At 31.3% G+C, this 22,954-nt stretch overlaps 1 protein-coding gene and 2 long non-coding RNA genes across 3 annotated transcripts; 1 reads left to right on the top strand and 2 right to left on the bottom strand.

The window, feature by feature from the left end:
* Nucleotides 1–7,867: 7,867 nt before the first annotated feature.
* LOC100253113 (UDP-glycosyltransferase 82A1) lies at nucleotides 7,868–10,440 on the bottom strand. Its single transcript, XM_002266268.5, has 2 exons — nucleotides 9,866–10,440; nucleotides 7,868–8,884 (listed from the first exon to the last, which is right to left on the bottom strand). Exons 1-2 carry the CDS (start codon nucleotides 10,332–10,334, stop codon nucleotides 7,998–8,000), a joined length of 1,356 nt encoding a protein of 451 aa, XP_002266304.1. The 5' UTR covers nucleotides 10,335–10,440; the 3' UTR covers nucleotides 7,868–7,997.
* Nucleotides 9,152–10,430, top strand: LOC132253650 (uncharacterized). Its single transcript, XR_009465551.1, has 2 exons — nucleotides 9,152–9,293; nucleotides 9,518–10,430. It is a non-coding gene; the product is annotated as an uncharacterized LOC132253650 (long non-coding RNA).
* A 1,471-nt stretch (nucleotides 10,441–11,911) lies between the features above and the next one.
* On the bottom strand, nucleotides 11,912–14,957 carry LOC132253671 (uncharacterized). The gene is made up of 2 exons (XR_009465575.1): nucleotides 14,722–14,957; nucleotides 11,912–12,181 (listed from the first exon to the last, which is right to left on the bottom strand). It is a non-coding gene; the product is annotated as an uncharacterized LOC132253671 (long non-coding RNA).
* Nucleotides 14,958–22,954: the final 7,997 nt, after the last annotated feature.

Raw genomic sequence — 22,954 nt, 5'->3', positions numbered from 1 at the left:
AATCAATAGCATCACATATCAATTCAAATGGAAGAAACCAATTAAGAGGTCTCACTATTGGTACGGTAGTGATGAGTGACTTTAGCCTCTCAAAAGCTTCCTAGCATTCTTTAGTTTATATAAATTTTGCATTCTTAAGTAATAAAGCAAAAAGAGGCCAAAATATTTTCAAGAAGTCCTGTATGAACCTTCTATAAAAACTTGCATGCCCCAAAAATTGTGTCACTTCTGTAACTATAGTAGTTGAATGTAGATTTGAGATAAGCTTAATCTTTGTTGGATTTACTTGAATGTCTTCTCTAGATATGATATGACCAAGTACTACCCCTGAGGTCATCATGAAGTAACATTTTTCCCAATTTAGGACCTGGTCCTTCACAATACACCTTTCCAAAACTTTCTTCAAATTTGGGAGGCACTCATCAAAGTTTTTCCCATAAACTATCAAATTATCCATGAAAACCTCCATGATCCTTTCTACCATGTTACCGAAAATATTGAGCATGCATCTCTAAAAAATGGTAGAAGCATTATAAAGACCAAATGGCATGTGCCTATAGGCAAATATATTGAAAAGGCACAAGAAAGTGTTTTTTTCCCGATCCTCCAATGCAGTGACAATTTGGAAGTAGCTTGAATAACCATCTGAAAAGTAATAATAATCATGTCTAACTACCATTTCCAAAACTTGATTTAGAAAAGGTAGTTGGAAGTGATCTTTCTTAGTAATTGAATTTAGTTTCTTGAAATCGATGCATACTCGCCATTCTGTAGTCAATATTGTAGAAATGAGCTCTCCTTGATCATTCTTTACCATTGTCATCTTGCCCTTCTTAGGTACTACTTGGGTGGAACTCACCCAACGATTGTTCAAGATAAGGTAAAGAATCTAAGAGCTTTAATACCTCACTTTTGACCATATCTTGCATAAGGGCATTCGGTTTCCTATGTGGTTGCCTCATTGGTTTTTCATCCTCGTCCAAATAAACGTGATGTGTGCAAATCAAGGGATTGATACCTTTCAAATCTAAGATGGAGAAACCAATAGCTTCTTAGCTCTTTAAGCATCCTTAGCTATTTTACCTCTTGCTCTTCGGTCAACTTAGTAGAAATCACCATTGGTTTTTCTTCATTGCTTTCTAAATAAACATAATTCAAACTATATGGTAAGAGCTTCAAAATAGTCTTTTTCTTTCTAAATTTTCCAATGTCGTGTATATATTCCCAAAAGAATCCTCATCCCTATCCAACTTTCAAAGGCATGAACCAAAAATTTCTTCTCAATATAAAGTTTCTAATGTTGTCTTCCCAAAAGAATCCTCATCTCTCTAACTTTCAATGATGTGAACCAAAGAGTCCTCCTCTATATCAAGTTTCCAATGCCATGTCTCTTAGCAAATCTTCCAAAATCCATTTCATTTCTTATCTTCTTTAAACTCTAAATCTTCTTGTTGTGCATCCTAGAGAATCCTCTTATCTCCAAAGTTCCTTGCTATGAACCGAAAGAAATTATTTCCTCATCTTCAAATCTCAATATTTCCTTATCCTCCACTAAAGTCGTCAACTTTCTCAAAGACTCCTAAATTCAATTGCTTTCCAAATTCTCTTAAACAACCCCCTTGTACATGCCATGTAAAGTGACAATGAAATGTTATCCTAAAGTGCAACTAAGAATTTTCCTAAAATATGCCTAAATGAAATGAACTAAGAATGCCTATAAATTAACTATCTAAAGTACACCTAAAAGGAATGAACTAAAATGCATCTGGATGAACTATCTTAAAATTACTTAGAGGAATTAGGTGAACTTTCTAAAAAGTGCAACTAAGTTATGGTGCAACTAAGTGAGCCAAACCTAAAATGTAACTAAGTGAACTAAAGCTAAAATGTGACTAACTATACCTAAAATACAACTAAGTGAACTAGACTAAGAATGCAACTAAGTGAGCTAGACTAAGAATACAACTAAGTGAATTAGACCTAAAATGTAACTAAGTGAGCTGGGCGAAGAATGCAACTAAGTGAATTAAACCTAAAATGCAACTAAGTGTACTAAACTAAGGTGTAAGTAAGAATACATTTGGGATCTATAAAAATCCCTTGACAATAAATCTACAATGGTGGCTCAACAATAGTAAATCAAATAAGTGACAAAGGACCACCATGGAGCAACTATAAGGCAACGAGAAGTAAAGAAAAACAAAATAGAATAACATATGTTATTAGGACAAAATAGAGGGTTTATACTATTGTTACTAGCTTCCATCAACAATGACCAAATCCATAAGGAGTATACGATCACTTTAGGGTCTCACTTGTAGGTCAAAGTCACTACTAACTTTGACACAGACTTAGTATTTCACTTAAGGTTGAGTGATAACACAACAAAACAACTTGGTGAAGTCATGAAAGCTTAATATCCTTACATCATGACGCATTGTAGGACTTGTCCAATGTGTAACCATACACAGTAGTGCACTCACCATGAGAACCTCATCTTAATGGTTAAGACCAATCATCCCTCTAATTAGGAGGTAGTGTACCACAACCCTTAATGGGTTACCACAACCTATGAATTAACTGTGACCAAGTTATCCATTTGTAAAAAGCTCATGACTTGGATCTTGCGTGCAACTCCTAATGCACCTAAGTCATGTATAATGCAAGAGTTACATGCCAGAATGCTTACAAAGTATAATGTATTGAATAAAGATAGATAAAAGTGAAACATGAACTTTATTATTAAATCATAAAATAAAAAATTTATTACATCTCGTCATGCTTTTAAGGGTCATATCTTAACATTTTCCTACTAAACCTCAAAACATCATGCCTCTAAAGAATACGAAGTACACATCTGACACCTATGCTATTCCTATGACTTCTTATTAATGTTTTGGTGAAAGGATCTGCCAGGTTATCCACAAAAGGTATCTTCTCAACCATTATATCACTATTTTAAACTATCTCATGAATTACGTGGTACTTCCTCTCAATGTGTCTACCTTTTAAGAGTTACCTTAGTTCTTTAGATTGTATCATAGCCCGACTTTTGTGGCAAAATAGTATCATGGGTTGTATAGCCAAGGGTACTATTGGGTTGATTAGGTTTTTCTAACTAAAAAAAAAAACAAAACAAAATTTAAACCAGAGTTATCTTTGAAACTTTAAGCTCTTGAACCAAATTATAAAAAAGAACTAATAGTTGTATAATGGTTAGATCATTTTCTCAAGGAACCTTTAATCAATGGTGCTGCAGGTTAGAACTTTTGAGGTGTGAATTCTAGTTGGAGTTAAAAATGATTAAATTTTAATTTATGAAAGAAAGAGGGAGCTTAGAAATTGAAAATAAAAGAAAACAACAACAACAACAAAACCCCAAGAGTGGAAATTCACATGAATCTCTTCTCTTAAGCTCACTTCTCCAAGCAAGACATTAGCCTTTTGCTATCAGCCTTAAGACTAGGCCTTGGGTTTACACCAACTGTAGGGCTCCCATCAACATGAGGATCAACCATCTCAATGAAAGACCACCTTGCTTTGATTGCTCTTTGTTGGGTAATCACAATCAGATGACTTAGATGGATACACATGTTAAAAGGCTCGTTTCTAGTTTATGGGACCATAGGAGTTGAGGTTACGGTTGCTTGACTTTAGACCCTCACAATCATAGCCCTTACTCCTAATAGAGACTCATTTCAGTTCTCATAACTACGAACTTAAGTAAGTGGAGACTCATTTTGGTCGTCATAACCACTAACCTGAGTTTTGGTCATTTTCAACTATAGACTGCTAAACTAATGGTGAACTGAACTGAGATAGTAAGACCTCAGCTCCTTTTACCCCTTGGAGTAAGAAAAACACAAATAAAAAACAAATACACAACAGATCAAGAAAATTTGAAAAGAAAATATTTATTTAACTAAAAAAAATTACAAAAATGAAACAAAACACAAACACTAAAACAATTTAACTTATTTCCCTGAGAATCCCTTCTTTCTCTAAAGAACGTCTTTATAATTTACAAATCATGTTTAAAAGTGATAAATATCTCTCCTCCTTTATTGCTCCAAAACTATCCCTAGTTAGTTATGCCTGCTATCCATGCTGCTGATATAGTTGCTTAACCATCAATCAGGAAATGTCAACATGGAATGGTCGACTATGAAAAATCTGTGAAGTCCAATTGGGTAACACTTAAAGGGAGAGGGGGATATGGGTGTAAAAAAAAAAATTACAATATAAGGATTAAATATTATACCCAATTTTTATCCTACGAGATGTTAGGGTATATCAATTCAATTAATGATATGTAATACAAGCAAGATAATAAAAACATATAAACAATGAGACACAAAGATTTTTATGTGGAAAACCTCTACACTAACCATGGAGATAAAAAACCATGAGGTCTAAGACTGCTAATCTAAATCCACTATATGAGATCAAGTTAGACAGATTTCGTAGCTACTTTATCATAAAAACTTACTCTCCAATACCTATAACTTGATCCACGTCTACGACGTAGTAACATTCGATTGCTTTAGTGAATACACTTTAGCCTCGCTGAAAGGATGAAGATTTTCAACCCAAGATTCATAGATTGAATCCTTGAATGAGAGATCAAGAATGGGGTGTCATGTTAGGCTTTCTTTCTAAGAAACCCTTTCTAAATAATATGTGATCGTTTCATCTCAAGGGGTTATAATAAGGTAAATATAGGCAACTAACCCAAAGACTTTTGATTTTGGAAGAGTTTGAAGTTAAATTTGTGTGAAAAAATCTCGGTAAAATAACATGATCGCTTGAGCCAACTGAAGCACCTCTTGAATCAGAATAAATGCTTGAACCATCTTCAATGCTTAAGCACTTTAGACTACTTGAGCGGCCTTAAATTTTTTAAAACAACAATTTTAAAGCATTTAAAGTTCAAGACAAAATCGATTCTCTTAATACCTCAAAAGAGTCTAACTTACCATAAACCAAGCCTTTTTAGATGTATCTGTCACTTTCTGGTTAGATGAACAACAACCCTTGATCTTTAATGGAGAGCAAGTCACTATCAAAAAAAACTTTTATAGCCAAACATTAAAATGAATAAAATTGCCAACATATAATGAATTTCAACGGGACAATGATATAAAAAAAGATCCATCATTTTTTTTCTTTTGATTCATCATAGATAGATTAAAAAAGGAAATCTTTACAACAATAAAAATTCATATTCTCCTATAATGGAGCTTACAACCTATATATTGAAAGTAAAATTGTTTTACAATGAAATCAAAATCCTATACCCCTTATGGGGTATACTACCCAATCTAAAGAATAAAAAATACAACCACATCCATCCATATTCAAATGGACAAATAAAAACAACTTATACATTTATCCTAAAGGACATGGGATGAATAAGATAACCCAATAAAATAAAGTTAGCACACCCTAGAATAGTTCTAGCATGCTAAATACTAACTAAGGGCTCTAATACTAGTTATAAGGAAACTTGGATATCTCCAACACTAGATCTTTTAGGGCACATGCAATCCATTCCTAGGGCTCTCTAGATCTAATCATAATAGAAACAATAGACATTTTAAAAACCTAGATCTAGAGTTCAGAGGTGCTTCATTTTAGATCTGGATGTTCCTATATCAATTCAAATTCGATGAAATTGTGTAGTGTGAATAACAAGCCTAGTCAACTAAGAATCCTTCCACCCAATCACTCTTTGTCACAAATCTGGACACTAAGGAAGGGTGGCATTCTTTCTAGAGGGGAAAACTAAGTTTTCCTCTAGAATCACAAAACTAAAGCCCTAAATCCTTAAGGGAGCTTATATAGATTTCCTTATGGCTTAAGTGACTTGAGCTTCGGCCACTTATTTTAGCTCACTTAGGTTCTAATTAATTAATCAACTCTATTGGACTCCAAATAATTAATTAGTCCACTCCAAAAAGACCATTTATATGATCTAGTACAACCTTGCATTTTTACCAAAGTGCCTTTATGTACACATATGAATTAGAAACCTAAAAATACCCTAAAAACCATGCCACCATGAATTAACAACTCAAACAGGGACCATTGGAGCCCATAGGAAAATTTTAATTCCCTTATAATCTTATTTTGAAGTTGAATCAATTTTTCACTAAAGAGATTCAATTACACTTTAATATCCTATGTATATTTCAATGAGATAAAAACTATTTATTGCATGCAGACTCCCTATAAACTGGTGTTTATAATCTAACGAGGTATATACTATCAACCTCTCAAGATTACCTCTCTAATCCTTGAGTTACAAATCCTTCTATTATATGATCGACTGACATACTCTAGCTCATAAGAGCATATGTCAAATTCTACTTAAGGAATTATTGTGGTAGTAAATTTCATGATCATATGTCCTTAAGATCACCTAAGGGGGCTCACTATCTCAAACCCATGAGATATCATGGTGCCTATCTTAAGAATATTTATTGCCACATGTCTTAACAAATAGTGACCTAATTTATAAAGAATATATAACCGCCTCATGGTCTCACTTACAGGTTAAAGCTATTGAAGACCTTAACTCTACCTCAATATTCTCTCAAGGTTGAGAGCTTGTGTAGCATAGTAACTTGGTGAAGTCATAACCACCTAATAGCCAATGTTAGGACCTACCATAGGTTTTGTCTAATGTATAACCATACATACTAGTGTACACACCATGAAATACCCATTCCAATGTCTAAGACAAGTCATCTGTCCAATTAAGAGATAATGCATTATAACCTCAAATGGATTACCGAAGTCTATGAACCAACTATGAACAACTCACCAAATTGCAAGCAACTCTTGACTTGGATTTTTCGTGCAACTCTTAGTACACCTAAGTTATGTATAATGCAAGTAATGTGGGCTTGACAACTCATCATAGATAAAGCATAAGTTAGATAGTGCAAAGAGAACTAGGATTGTAATATAAATATTAACAAATTTAATTTATTATTACGTGATGTCATGTTTTTGAGGTCCTATTTAATGTGCAACCATATACACTATTACATATATGAGAAACTCATTCCAATGACTAAGACTAGCCATCCAACCAATTTGGAAGTAGCATACCTATCATGGTTTTTAATAAATTGTCTAAGTTTATGAACCAACCATGCATGAACAACTTATCATTTTGCAAAGAATCCATGACTTGAATCTTTTGTGCAACTCTTAAATTACTTCAATCATGTACAATGTAAGTGGTATGAGTCGGAATGCTCATAAAAATGATAAGATAAAAGAGATCATATTGCAAAAATTAATATATGGAATTTGATCCATCATGACTACTTTTAAGGGCTCTATCATAATAGGCTGATAATTATTGCAAATCATAGTTAACTTCTTCAAGTATTGTTAGATAACCTATATAAAAAGATACTAGGCAACCAAAAAAGGAAAGTGTGAATCCTCTATTCTGCCCAATTGAAAATCTTTTAGCTCTCTATAGCCCTTGTGCCACTCTTTTATTCTTCTTCCTTTTGGATCTCTTTACCAACTTTAGTCTCATCAAGAGTATTTTTCTCTATTGCCATATACAAGAGTTTTGTGTTACAGGTTCCTCAGCTTGTAATAGTAGCTAGCCATTGTTCTGAAAAATCATAGCGAAGGCAAATATTGCATTGAATGGCTTGGGTTGCCATCTTTGAAGGTACAAAAATTAAAGAGACACAACACACCCCAGCAAGCAAGAGTAGCTAGCCATTGTTCTGAAAAATCAAAGTCAAAGATGATATTAAAGTGAATGGCCATACACACACATTTATTATGTTCCTCGGGGTTGTAATCTGAGAACCATATATTAATGAAGCTAAATGAATTATTTAGAACAAGTTGCTTCATTATTGTAACTTCAATCACTTTGTACATTGGATTGACATCTTTTTCTGACAACCTGTCTAGGAAGAAAGTGGAATTAAGACCATGAACAGATTTAATGGGAGGTAGATTCAATTAACCACGTGCTTTTTGAGATTATCAGTGAAGGTAGTGATGTTAGTCATAACTCTCAAACCAGCCTCCTCTCCCATAATTCTCTCATTTAGTTTGGACAACCTTTTGTTCATTTCACTATCCTCCATTACCTTCCTCATGCCTTCTTCTAAATCTCTCTGTCCGAACCCATGAATCCTTACTCCTATTTGCCATACGTTGACAATGTAGGCACAATTCACGAACTGGTCACCTGCAACTGGATAGCACAGAAGACGCTTCTGGCACTGTATAGCCTCTAAGGTAGAATTCCACCCACAATGTGTGAGATAACACCCTACAGCCTCGTGCTGCAGCAACTCCATTTGAGGTGCCCATGAAACAACTTTTCCTTGTTTTGACACCCTCTCCAAATATCCAACTGGCAAACCTTCACGCCAGTTAGGCCTTAGTACCCAAATGAATGGCCTTCCAGATGCTTCAAGTGCTAATGCTAAATCTCTTACCCTTGGTTCCCCAATTGGGCTAACCCAACTTCCAAATGAAATATAGACAACTGTGCAGGGCTTCTGTTGTTCTAGCCAATCCAAGCAATTAAAATCTTCCTCCCATAAGCTAGGGGTTCTTATTGCGGCATGCCTAATCAAAGGTCCAATTTGGAGAAGACGTGGACCATCTCCAGGGCTATAGATCAGTTGATTTTGTAGTTTACCATCGCTGCATTCCTCCGGAAAGGAATTAACAAGGATCCAAGGAAGAGTTTTTGCTCGTGCAAAGGTTCTTGTCCAGAATTCGAATCTTGCTCTTTTGGCTGTAAATGTTCCAATCAACCAAGGTAGATCTTCAGTGCTTAGCTCAGGCTGACAAGGTAGAAAGCATATTTTACGCTGTTCCTCTGGAATTCCTACAAAAGAAACATACATGTTTTTTAATATGTGAAAGCTAAACTTGTTTGGCAACTTCATTTTATTGTTATTGGATATGTGGTGAATATCCTCTAATCGGCTATATTTGGTTCCGAAATATTTGAGGGAAATTGCGAAGGAAAGAAAATAAAGAGAAAAAGTAAAAATAAATAAAAAATAAGTTTAAATTTAATAAATTATTTTTATACGTTTCTTTAATAATTCTTTCTATTATAATAAGATTAAATAATTTAAAAACACGAAAATTTTAAATTAATTTTAATTATATTTTATATTTTTTATAAGTGAAACCAAACATGAAAAAAACTATTTTTCTTAACAATTTTTTTCTTCCCCTAGCATTTTCCGGAACCAAACATAACTTAAAAAGGGTATTTAAACTCTTAGGTGGTGTTTGTTTTTTGGCTTAATAGAAAAAGTTAAAATATTTGACTTTTTCTATTTAGTTAAAAGTAACATGTTGACATCATTCAACATAACTAAACTGAACTTATTGATAACAAGTTCATTTTAACTATATTGGATGATGTCAACAACTTACTTTTAGCTTAATAGAAAAAGTCAAATATTTTGATTTTTTCTATTCAGCCAAAAAACAAACACCACCTTAGTGTAAATCAAACACACAACACAAAAGGAAACAAGGATTTATTTGGTTTAGACTTCTACTATGTGTTTCCCCTATCTGTTTTTTTCTTCCATTTTCACTGGCCTCCTTTCTCAGGCAGTTCCTAGAACCAGAGACAGACTTTAAACACTTATTTACAGAAACGCTCATCACGTTAAGAAATATCCTACTCAACCTTTGATATAATATTGAGAATCTAGCTTGACTTGGCTGATTTTTAAGTTGACTAATAGTTTTATCACGCTTGTTTTGACTTTCTGGTATTATAAAATGGAGCAATAAAAAAAGGATGTAGAGATGGGATCGTGAAATAATATGAAACATCACTGACCAGTTTCAGAAATGAGGCCTGTCCTGATGAGTTCAGGTATGGCTGAAATCAACCCGTAAGTGGCAAGCATGGCAGGCCAAAATCCTGCTGCAGGTACCCCACAATGATCGGCTACCTTTATAGCCCAAGATGCTAGCAAATCAACAACCATACATACAACTCGCCCATCTTCATCAAGCTTCCGAATTAGGCGCTCCAAATAAACTGGCATGGTGTTCTCCATAGTCATCTCTATGGTGAAAAAATCACGGGGCAAGTCCTCATCCACTCCATCTGGTATGGACATGCACAAAATCCCGTCCTTAGCATCGACTCTAGGTGCAATTTGACGGTGAATGAATTCCGGGGTGATCATAACCGGCATGAATCCTTGGGTAACCAAGCATGAAGCCAGCTTAAGCAGAGGAGTGACATGCCCCTGTGCTGGATATGGAACCAAAAGGATCATAGGCCTCTTCATGTACTTCATGTTTGCCCTCAAGTCAACAAAATCCTCTACCCCTCCAGTATCCGAGCCTTGTTTTGTTTCTCCAAACAAACCTCAACAAGCATTATATATATACACCAAGGAGCAGAGTCGGCTAAGCATGTGCCTTACGTGGCAACTCCTCTTCCAATAAATCAATCTCTACAGAAAAGGTTGAGCCAGTCTGGTGATCATTTAATTTGGTTTGGTTATTAAAGGTTAGTTTTTTCTTTTTAGGTAGTGTGGCACCCACTAGTATGACCACAACCACATGCTCCATGTGTGTCTAATGGAAGGCACTGAGTTAGGCTCATGGGCACCAACAGTTCATTGATTGGGCATGGAAAGCTGTTCCCACACGTGATGATTTTCTTGCCACATGCTACATTTCTCACCAATTGCCTACAATGGAGGAAAGCACAGTCAAAGCCTAAAAAGTGTGCGGCGCGACTCGAACCTCGGCCAAACCCAAAATCCAACAAAGCCTTAGATGGCCATTGGGCTAACATACCCATTTCCAAGATAACATGCGCCAAAAAGATATATAGTAAAATTATAAAAAAATATTTTCCTAAACAAATTAATTCTAATTATTTTGTTTTAAAATTTCATTTAATTAATCACTAAAAATGTAAAATCTATCATTATAATTTTCTTAACATTTTTTATATCATTTATATATTAATTCAATATTAAAAATATAAATATTAAAAAAAATTTGTAGATATATCATCATTTATTTTATATTATTTAATACAATTGAAATTAAATGAATTATAATTTTAAAGTGAGATATATTATAATCAAATACCATAATATTATTGTTGAATAACATTTCATGTAATTTAATAAATTTATTAAATTCATATTTTTATGGACGCATATGATATTATTATCAGATATGATTAATTATATCATATACATATATTATTTTTTTATAAAATAACTTTAAAATGTTTATTTTTGTTTATTATATCATGTTTAGAGTTTTTTTTTCAATATTTTCATAATTTTTTATCAATTTTAGGCTACCAACACTACAAGGAAAAAGATATATAGTGACATTTATAATAAGTCACTATAAACATAGGGTGTCACTACAACATAGCGTCACCTTATCCACTGACACCATAGAGGGTATCAATTGGTGACGTATTTGGAAGCGACACCAAAGCAGATAAATGGTGACACATTTAGAAGAGACACCATATATTTTTAGTGATGCTTAATTTGATATAGAGTTGTATGAGATATATAAGGTGTCATATTAAATGCATCATCTTTGAGTTATGGTGTCACGTTAAATGTATCACCTTTAATTTATGGTGTCACATCATTGTAAATGATTATGGAAGATATGGTTGTTTTTTGTTGATTAGTTTGTAGATTTTTGTAATGCTTATTAATAAATAAGACTAACCTGTGTAAATTGTCCATAAATATAATAATCATATTACATTTAACTTATATTTTCATAATGCTTATGAATTAATTTGTAACATATTACATCATCCAATAATATTTGTATATCAAATGTTCACAAAATGATAGTACATCAAACACATCAAACCCACCAAAACTAAAAAAGAAAAGTGAATACACATTAAAACATGATTTAGAAATGTTAAGCTTCCCAACATTCATGTATACTTGCATTTCATATGCATAAAACCGGCTAACCATAAAATGACACAAGAGTTGCATCCAAAAACCCAAAATTCTCAATTCCAAATAAAATAACATTTATGTCCTATAATGTATGACATAAGAGTCATATCTAAAAACCTAAATCTTGTTGCCTCTTTCTCCTTTCTTTTTATTCTTCATATTGTCCTCCCAAGAGTGTATACCTGCATTTCATAGATTAATGAGTTTTAGAGTTCTTATTGAAAATAAAAATGTGATGTTATAAACAATAAACAAATCTAAGTACTAATGTTTTCTTTTTCTTTTTCCTTTTTCTCATTTTGGTATAAAAATAGTTCGTAAAGAATAAGTAATGTTATACAATATCAATGGAAAATTCAATCATATAACAACTAAGGGACTTACCATGAATGATCACGATACATTAATATGATTCATGATTAGTTATAACACAAAAGTAATCTATTTTTCTCTAATTTCATCAAATTCTACTTGAGAATATGTTTTATTTGTCATCAAACTGAAATCAAATGAGAATAACATTAATATCACAATAATTGAAAGTATGAAATTATGTACAATTCATTAAACGAGTAAAACCTTTGATACAATAACTGTAAAATTAACAATTATTTCTTTAATGAATCTCATAACAAAGTAGTCATATTTGAACTCAGTATTATTTTTTTACTATTAAATTATTTTTAAACAAAATAACAATTATTAATATATTGGTTCATTTTTAAATACTTTCATAAGAATATATTTTAACTACAAGTTATTTTAATTTATCAAAAGATTTTTAGGAAATGAGCTATTATCCATTTATTATTTTCTTATTTTTCAAAAAATATTTTCAGTCATTTCATACACGTTTTCAACTACTAAAATTATTGTTTTTATAGAATAAACAAAGAAGCATACACTTCTCCTCCACTCACTAAGTCAACTATTACAATCACCATAATATTTTATTCACCTACCAATATCTCATTCCATTTAGATAACTCTCTCAACAAAATCATTTCTACAATACTTTTTACTCTCCTATGATATTGAATATTTTATTCCATTTAGGTGACTCTCACCACAAAGAAAAGTAGGAATGTCTTCTTAGGTTAACTAAACAAAGACTTTTTTTTTTACTTTACAATATGTATAAAAAAAACAATTATTTATTATAAGGAATGTGGTAGAAAGGTCATTTCATTTTTAAAGAATTTTTTAGAATTTCTTAAACATTTACAAAAAATAGAATCTAACAATTTTATTTCTAAAAAAATTGATCAATTCAAAAAAGAAAGAAGAATGTTATTTTTTAAGAAAAGTTAATAAACCACTTTATTCTTGAATTATCTAAACAAAACTTACTAAAAAATATTTTATCCCAAATTTATTTTCAAAACTTTCTTATTGAAAACTATCTCATATATAAATTATTTTATTATATAGAGAAATTCTTATTTTATTCTTTTTTTAGAGAAAAATTCACTTGTTTATTAAATATCAAAGAAGTCTATTTTTATGTCTATTATATATATATATATATATATATATATATATATATATATATATATATATATATATATATATATATATATAAATTCTCTTATTTTCATACAAGAAATTTCCATTTATGCCTAAAATACTTTTAGAAAAATCATTGCCAACAAAATTTTATTTTTAAAATTATTTTCAACATTCTTATTTAAAAAAATTATCATTGGATTATTTTCAAAAAGGACAATCCTAAAAAAATTAACCATTTATAACCCAATTTAAACTCAAAAATTATCCCCAATATTATTTTATATTCCTAAATTATTTTCAAACAAAATAACAATTATTTATATTTTGATTCATTTTTAAATACTTTCACAAAAATATATTTTAACCACATATTATTTTAATTTATCAAAATATTTTTAGGAAATGAGTTATTTTCCATTTATTACTATCCTATTTTTTAAAACATATTTTCAGGCATTTCATTCACATTTTAAAATTTCAAATACTAAAATTATTGTTTTTATAAAACAACAAAGCATGTAAATTTCAACTACTAAAATTATTGTTTTTATAGAATAAACAAAGCAACATACACTTATCTTCCATTTACTAATTCAACTATTACAATCACCCCAATATTTTGTTCACCTACCAATAATTCATTCCATGTAGGTGACTCTAAAAAAAAAAAGTCATATTTATAATACCCTTTACGACTCTGATACCCAATATTCTATTCTATTTAGGTGACTCAATACAAAGAAAGTGGGAATGTTTTCTTAGGTTAACCGAAGAAAACCCTAAATAACTTAAGTGCTTTTGGATTAATTGAGTATCATCTTGTAGTAGATGTCAATCTCTATTGTTAGACTTCACCAAAAAGCTCCTAGCACGGTGGAAAAAAGTATCAAATATAGTCAAATCTTCAATAAAATACTATTTCATGCGAAAAATTACTACAAACTAGTGTATCTCTCATTCTCAATTAGACAAAATTTTTAAAAATAATTCATTTTTCTTGTTTTCATTTGTTTTGGGGCTTATTAGCAATGAAACAAAAAATATGTTAGAATGTTAAACCTAGTTTTTACTTCCTTAGAACTCGATAAAAAACACCATTTACAAAACCCACATCATAGATATACTAAATCAAGAGATATAAAACAATTATACTAACAAAGTTTTTTGCATTAATAAAAAAAATGAAGATGATAGATAAGAGATTTTGACTTACCCGAGATTTTACGAAGCAAAGAATATCAATTATGGGTGTGCCGACCATGGGTGTGAGAAGAAGGAGAAGAAAACGATGGTTAGGGTTAAGCAACAAGATCTTTTATATTAGTTAATGTATATATGGAAACAATGGACTTTTCATAAATTGTTCCTACTCACTATTTTTAAAAAGGGCCCATTGAATTATAAAATTTAAAACTTTTTATTTCATATGGTGTCACTTCCAAAAAATGACACCGTAAATCTGAAATTAGCATAATCTAATTATCCTAATTGAAGATTTTTTATATGATGTGTCACCTTTATAAATTTTAAGTTCAATGGTGTCATTATTTTAAATGCGACACCATAAATAGTGACATCATATATTATTTTTGTAGTAGTGCAATTTTTTTTCTCTAAAAGATCCGTCGATATATCTTATATATCCGTAAAATCGAAATACTGATATGTCCGTAATTACCAATATTTTCATCAATGTTGCCTACCTAAATGCACCAATAGAAAAGGATGGAGCAATAAATATAGTTATTTAACATTTATAATTTTTTTAGGACAAAATACCTCTTAATAAAACAACCAAAATATTTTTAAACTTCCAAACACTCTATCTTGTTCTTCTTCCTCCATTTCTTCTTTTCAAATCTCTCTAAAATCATAGTAATTTTCTTTAAATATTATTTTTAAAATAATAAATAAACAAGTAATTATCTTTAATAGTGCTAAAAGCGTAATTTTTATCATTCTTAGTGTTAAAGAAATGGAGAAGAGTGTTTGGAGTTATAGAGTTAAACTATTTTTGGAGCATTTTGGTACCATGCCTCCTCAAGCCCCTTAATGATCAACTTCTCAATTCGAATAATTGTAGCGTTCTTTTTTTTTTTTTTTTCAAAATTTTCCCACTTTTTAAAAAGTACTTTTTCATAATAAAATGAAAGAAGGAAGAAGGAGTGATGGAAGAAAAGAACGAGAATGATATTTTAAGATTAGGCGGATGCCTAATGACATTAGGTGGATGCATATATAATCTTATTTTGTTTATTTATTTTTACTTTTAAGAATAACATCCTCTTTTGAAAAGATTATGCAAATTATGCTTTTTTTATGATAGTAAATTTCTTTTATAAAATTAACTATATTTGTATTGATTTTTTATACAATATTTCTTTGATAGGTTGCTCAAAATATATATCTTTTTCTAATCTTTGATTTTTTTTTTCTTTTTTCGTAAAGTAATTGTTGTGTTAAAAAAAAAAAAAGCCTCCATTGAGAGGAGCATTATTTTTAATTTTTAGTTTTTGTTTTCTTTGAGAGGTTGGAGTTGTGCTTTTATAGTCTATTTTTGGAACTAAGTTTTGGAGGAAAAAAATCCAAGAAAGGTTCAAAATATTGTAGGTTATGTTTGGTTTCCGAAAAGTACTAAGGAAAGTAATTTTCTCATGTTTGGTTTCATTATAAAAAATATGAAAGAAAATAAAATATAATTACAATTAGTTAGAAATTCATATATTTTAAAATTATTTAATCTTTATATAATGGGGAAAAGTAAGTTAAATGAATATTAAGAAGCATATAAAAATAATTTATTAATTGAAATCTACTTTTTATTTTCTTTAACCTTTTTTTTCCTTCTACTTTTCCTTTTTTTTTTTTCTCAAATTCTATGAACCAAATATTGCCTTAAGGCTAGGGTTGTCTCCCAAAACATGTGGGAGAGAATGGAAGAATAAAAAAAAAAGTCTAAAACCTTGACCCCTAAGTGGGTACTTATAGGCTTTCCATTGGGCTTAAGTTACACCTTGGGTTTAGGTCACTCAATCTAGATAAAAAAGGGTCCTAATTGATTAATTAATCCAATAAGACTCCAATTAATCAATTAGCTCAGTTTAGAGAAACTATTCACTTATTCCTGTGAAATCTTGCGTATTTACAAAAATGTCGTTATGCATATAAGTGAACTAAGAATCAATTCAACCCTCATAAATCTTGTCACCAAGGTATATGAGCTTGAGTAAGGACCATTAGGATCCATAGGATAATACTAGCTCCTTAGGAATTCATTTCTAAAGTTAACTCAATGTTTCATTACACATAGTTAATTATACTCTAATACCCTATGTATATTACAATGAGGCACAAAGTGTTCGAGTTCATAACCTGCTATCTACTATATATAGTCTTCCCATTAATTGCTAACTATAATTTAACAAGGTAAAAGTTATCAACCTCTTAAGATTACCTCTACCATCCTTGAGTTATAGATTCTCCTATTATTTAATCAACTAACATAACCTAGCTTATAAGAGCATATATAGTTACTTAAGGAATTACTACAGTTACATATTTCAGGATCACATGTCCTTAGGATCACCCAAGGGGATAAATGGTCTCAAAGTCCATAAGATATCATGGTGCCTATATTGATAATACTTATTGCTACCAACTTCCATCAATAGTGACCTAATCCATAAGAAACATATAATCACTTTAGGATTTTACTCATAGATCGAAGCCACTGTAAACTTAAGCATTAGCTCAGCATTCTCTTAAGGTTGAGAGAAAATATAGTATAATAGCTTGTTGAAGTCATGAATGCTTGATAGCCCTTACTTCATAACTCATAGTAGATATTGTCTAATGTGTTTAAATACACTAGTGCACTAAGGTACATTGGAATATTATTAAATAAATAATCAATTCCAAATTTGTTACATCATCTCATGCTTTTAAGAGCTCTATCCTAACATTTTCCACTAGCCCTCAACATAATGTTATCAAAGACTCCCCGTCAAAGACGATCCTCATCTAAAACCTATTTTATCCCTATGATCAACAAAGACTCTCCCCATTAATGTCTTGGTGAAGAGATCCACTAGGTTCTCCATTATAGGTATCTTATCAACTGTCACATCACCCCTTTATATTATCTCAACACTTTGGAACACAAGCACATAATCCCTTGTTTTCCAAAGATACTTGAGTATATGCTTGACAGTTGTTCAGTGTTTTAGACCTGGATTTGACTAATATTTACTCACCATACCTATAGTAAAATATATTATCTTATGGCTACCTATAGTAAAGGCAAAGGGTACCACCTTAATGTGATTTCTGTCATTAGATGTCTAAGGTCATTGATCCTGAGAAAGACAACATTAAACTTAAAGGATAGAAAACCCTTTCTTAGAGTCCTATACCATGTACTTGACAATGCATATCACTATAGGAGACCTAATATAGCACAATTTTCCTATTCTTATAGTCTCTAAGGACTTTAAACCCAAGAATGTATTGTGCCTCTTCTAGATTCCATCTAGAAACGAGTAGACAATCAAATCTTGAATGATGAAAATATCCTTACATCATTCTCAATGAGTCAATTGGCATCTACAACATAAGATCTTAAAGCACTACCATGCTTCTCTACACCTTCTTGAACAGATATAACTCTTTGCTATGAAAATATCTGGTTGCATCATATAGATGCTAACATCAAGATGACCATTCAATAAGGCTATCTTGATATCCTATTATCATATCTCATAAATGAGATACACTGCAATAGATAAGAGTACTCTGATAGATTTGAGTATGGCTACTGTTGAAAAGGTTTTCTATAGTTGAAACAATGTTTCAAACTATAACTTTTAGCTACAACCTAGCCACATAAATCTCAACATTTCCATGTACTCCTTTGTTCATTTTGTAAACTAACTTACATCTATGAGTTTTATCCTTTCAGTTGCTTCTACAGGAACCTAGACTATGTTAGACATAAATATTTTATCCCTTCTTAGCTCCTTGCCAAGTATGAGCACTACTACTGCTCATTGCTTTTCCAAAATATGTGGGATACAAAGCTTCCACTATGATGAGGCACTCATGTACTAGAAATATTAAGAATGGCATATCTTTGTACCTTTAGTTCCATAGTATCCTATGCAATCTATATCACTTTTTGCTTTATTACTTATCGTATAGTCTTTATAAAAAAAATTGGCATTTGTACCAAAAAACACCTTATGATATTCCTAACTATAAAGTAATAACTTTGTGGTCCTCTTGTATATCCTATAAACTAATATACCTCTTAGTAAAGAGCATATAACACAATCTCTAAGATATATCCTTAAAAAAATGTGGGAAGTAATGAAAAACCAATCATCAATCTCACTATGTCCATCAAGTTTGATTTCTTCTTTCCATAACTCCATTTTGCAATGGAGTCCCCGATGCACACATCTAAAATAAAATCTCATACTCATTTGAAAAGAATCAAACATAGTCGACACACTATCTCAATCTAATCAAAGTGTCTTGATATATTTACATAATAGGTTATCTGATTATGCTTTCAATTTAATGAATGTATTCAAGGCATTAGTTTTCCTATATACTAGGTACTCATATCCAAATTTAGAGTATTCATCAATAAAAGAGATGAAGTACCCATACCCTCCCCATGTATGAACATTAAAAGGTTCACACACATCAATATCTACTAATTCTAAACATTCCTTAGTTCTATGTCCTTTAGCAATAAAGAACCTCTTAGTCATTTTTCCATCTATATAGGATTCACAAACTGGAATATCCTCTAGAATCATAATGTCCAAACTTAACCAGCCTTTGGATCCTGTTTATATTAAAATAACTTAGGCTTTAGAACCCAAATGTTTAATTAGTGTCAGGTTATTTATTTTTAGTGAGATCTGAATATTCTCATTACTTGGCAAAGTGATAATAGAGTCTCATATAAAACAAGTAGCATCTCCCACTAACCTACACAACTAACCTCATAACCAAAGCTAAGGTAAGTATAATTCCATTATTTAATTTTCTCCTTTGTTGAAAACCCTATAGAGAGCTACAGATAGTAGGCTTGGAATTAATTCGCCACTACGATGTGTACCTGACTATCCTTATTGGGATTAAGCCCCTAAAAGCAAGACATAATGTAACAAAGTTAGACTTAACTATCCCTTTGCTATTCCTTTGGTGTATTGACATTGATTTGAGCATTCAATCCATGTTTCTTTCATTGTACATGACTTGGGTGCATTAGGAGTTGTATAGAAGATACAAGTTATGGGTTTCTTGTAAGTAGATAAGTTATCCAGAGCTGGTTCATGGATTTGGACAATTCAGTAGAAACTATAGTGCATTACCTCCTAATTGAAGGGATGACTTGTCTTGGTCGTCAAGATGGTTTTCTTATGATGAGTGCACTAGTATATGTGATGCACACTAGACATGACCTACAATGAATCATAACGAAAGGTTATCAATTATCATGATTTACCAAGCTATTATATTGCATGAATTCTCAACCTTGAGATAATATTGAGTTTGTGCCAAAATCAATAGGAGGCTTTGACCTATGGGTGAGGTTCTAAAGTGGTCATATATCCCTATGGATTGAGTCACTGTTGATGAAGGTTGGTGGTAACAGGTATTTTTAATAGAGACACATGATATTTCATAAGATTGAGACAATGTGTCCCATTGGGTGATCCAAAAGACATGTGATCATGAAATCTATGGTCATAGTAATTCCTTTACTAGAATTTGACATATTTTCCTTGGAGTTCGAGTATGTCAATTGATCACATAATAAGTGGGATCTGTAACTTAAGGATTTGAGAGGTAATCTTGATAGGTGATAGCATTACCTTGTTAAATTACAGACACTAGTTCATGGGCAGTCTATATATAGTGAATAGTAGGTCATGGACTTGAGCACTTGGTGTCTCATTGTAATATGCATAGGGTACTGGAGTACACTTGACTTTTTGTAGTGGGATGTTGAGTCAATTTCAGAATTTGATTCTAAGGGAGTTCTTATGGGTCCTAATGATCTCCGCTCTAAGCTCATATTCCTTATTAGTACAACTTATGAGGATTGGATGTGTTTTTAGTTCACTTTTGTGCATAAAGGCATTTTGGTAATTATACCAGGTTGCACAGGGATAAGTGAGTGGTATCTCTGGACTATGCTAACTGATTAATTAGGTCTTGTATGGTTAATTAATCAATTAACAACCTTTTTGATCTAGATTAAGTGGCATAAGCCCATAGTGGGCTTAAGTCACTTAAGCCCAGTAGAAAGCCTATAAATACCCCTTTAGGGGCTAGGTTTTCAAGTCTAGCTATTATCCTCTTTAGTCTAGTTATTCTCCTCTTCAGTCTAGAGAGAGAACCCTAGCTTCCATCCTTGAGATCTCCATCATCTCAATGCCTAGACACAAGAAAGAGTTATCAGAATGGAATATCTTAGGTGTACGAGAAACGCATTGGAATCACATAGGCCATATGCATGAGAATTTTATGGGGATGCGCACAGGTCGCTCACATAGGAATTGCATGCGATATGCATAGACTATGTGCATGGGAATCGCATGGAAACATGAGTAATAGCATGATGAGAGATTCTCCATTTTTTCTAGGCATGTTCTTCACTGCAAGGAATTGATTTGGGAACATCCAAATCCAAGTATGAGCACTTTTTTTTTAGATCTATGTTTTCTATGGTATCAATATTGGTTTTTGAATACCTGTTTATCTGTTGCGATAGATCTAGAAAGCTTTAAGGATAGTTGCATGCACCCTAATGCATCTAAGGCATGGGAACAAAGTAATTTGGGGTTCCCAATAGTATGATCATTCATTTTCTAGTGTCTTAAAAGGTCACAAAAGAATCACCTGCTCTTAAGCTTGCTCACTTATTTCCTTTCTTAAACTTTCCTTATTTGGTGGTGTTGTTCTTCTTTTTGGTGGTAGGACCCTTAACTCTCATATAAACATCTTTCAATCTTTGAGAATTCTTTTACCCATCCTAAAGGAATTAGGTAAGATCTTTACGATCAAATAAACCTCAATGTTCATAATAGTCCTTAGGGCAACTAGTCTAGTTGACTTGCCTTTATCACCAAATAATCCTTGCAACTTTAAAAATGGTAATTGACATGTGTTTGCTTTTGCAACACATTATCCAAATACCCAAGTATGAGACACTTGGGTTTCTGATCCATCTTATGTCACATTTGATATGTTTTTCTTTCTTTTTACTAGGTTTGTTCAAATGAAATTAAAAAAAAAAAAAAAAAGAAGTCTATTTAAAATTTGCTTGTATGCAACTAATACTATATGTAGATCATTTTTCCAGTTCATATCTAAGTTTAGTGTGTAACCAAGATCCTAAACATCAATATTATCAAATAAAGAGTTCTATCTTTAGGACTAGTCATTCCCATTACAAACATTTGTAGTCTTGTCGAACTAGGATAATCCATGTCCCTAGATTCCTTGGGCCACCATATCTTTAGGATGGTGATGCACCCAAAATCAATATGGGTTTGATCTTGGAGGCTATGGGCTTGTTTATTGTCCTCTCCCACTTAATATTTTGAAATAGTTAAGAATCTTTTAAAATCTCAGTAATTACCTTGATGAATAAATTATTTTTTATGAAAATTTCTCAAAATATTCATTTCCTATTGGAAGCCTAGTGTAATAGGAGAATGTACACATAAAAAATTTAAAATTTCCATGAAAGTATTTTATCCAACAAAATTTTTGATAAAATCTTTACTCTCAAATTTAAAAATCCATTTTTAGAAAAATTCTTTTTTTTTTTCACACAATAAATATTTTATCTAGGAAATATTTTCAAAAAAAATTATTTCCATTAAATTACTAAGTACCTTTTAAATCTTTTAGTAAAGTCCTTTGATGATAAATTATCTTTAATGAAATATTTTAAAATATTTATTCTCAAAATTGGAAACTTTAGTGTAATTAGAAAACTTCCAACTCATAAAATTTTGAAAACTTGAGAACAGAGATCCATTTAGAAAAGATTTAATTCTTCAAGAATTCTCAAAAATAAATTTAAGAAAAATATTTTAAATCTTTAAGGATAAATTTAGGAAGGAAATTTAGCTCTCATATTCAAAATTTCTCGTAATATTGTTTTCCTTATTCCTACATCTTTCCAATTTAATAAATATTCTTAAGTAAGAAATCTAATTTTTACAATAATCTATTCTATTAAAATTACTAAAAATAAAACTTTTAGTGATTCCCTTAATGATAAATTATCCATCTTGAAAATTTTTACTCCAAATTAGGAATTAGTGTCATAAGAAAATTTTAGAAAACTTGAAAAATAAAAACTAGATAACACTTTATCCAAAAAGGAAATTTTTATTCTACAAGGATTCTCATCAAAA

Source organism: Vitis vinifera, chromosome 1 (genome assembly GCF_030704535.1).
Source record: "Vitis vinifera cultivar Pinot Noir 40024 chromosome 1, ASM3070453v1".
Classification (NCBI taxonomy): domain Eukaryota; kingdom Viridiplantae; phylum Streptophyta; class Magnoliopsida; order Vitales; family Vitaceae; genus Vitis; species Vitis vinifera.
Note: the sequence above shows the minus strand (reverse complement) of the source record. Positions and strands in the feature narration are given on the sequence as shown.

Coding starts and splice junctions, on each gene's coding strand:
- LOC100253113 (XM_002266268.5), bottom strand. CDS start 10,334: ATGAAGTACATGAAGAGGCCTATGATCCTTTTGGTTCCATATCCAGCA. Junction 8,885..9,865: donor AGGCCTCATTTCTGAAACTG/GTCAGTGATGTT, acceptor TTTCTTTTGTAG/GAATTCCAGAGGAACAGCGT.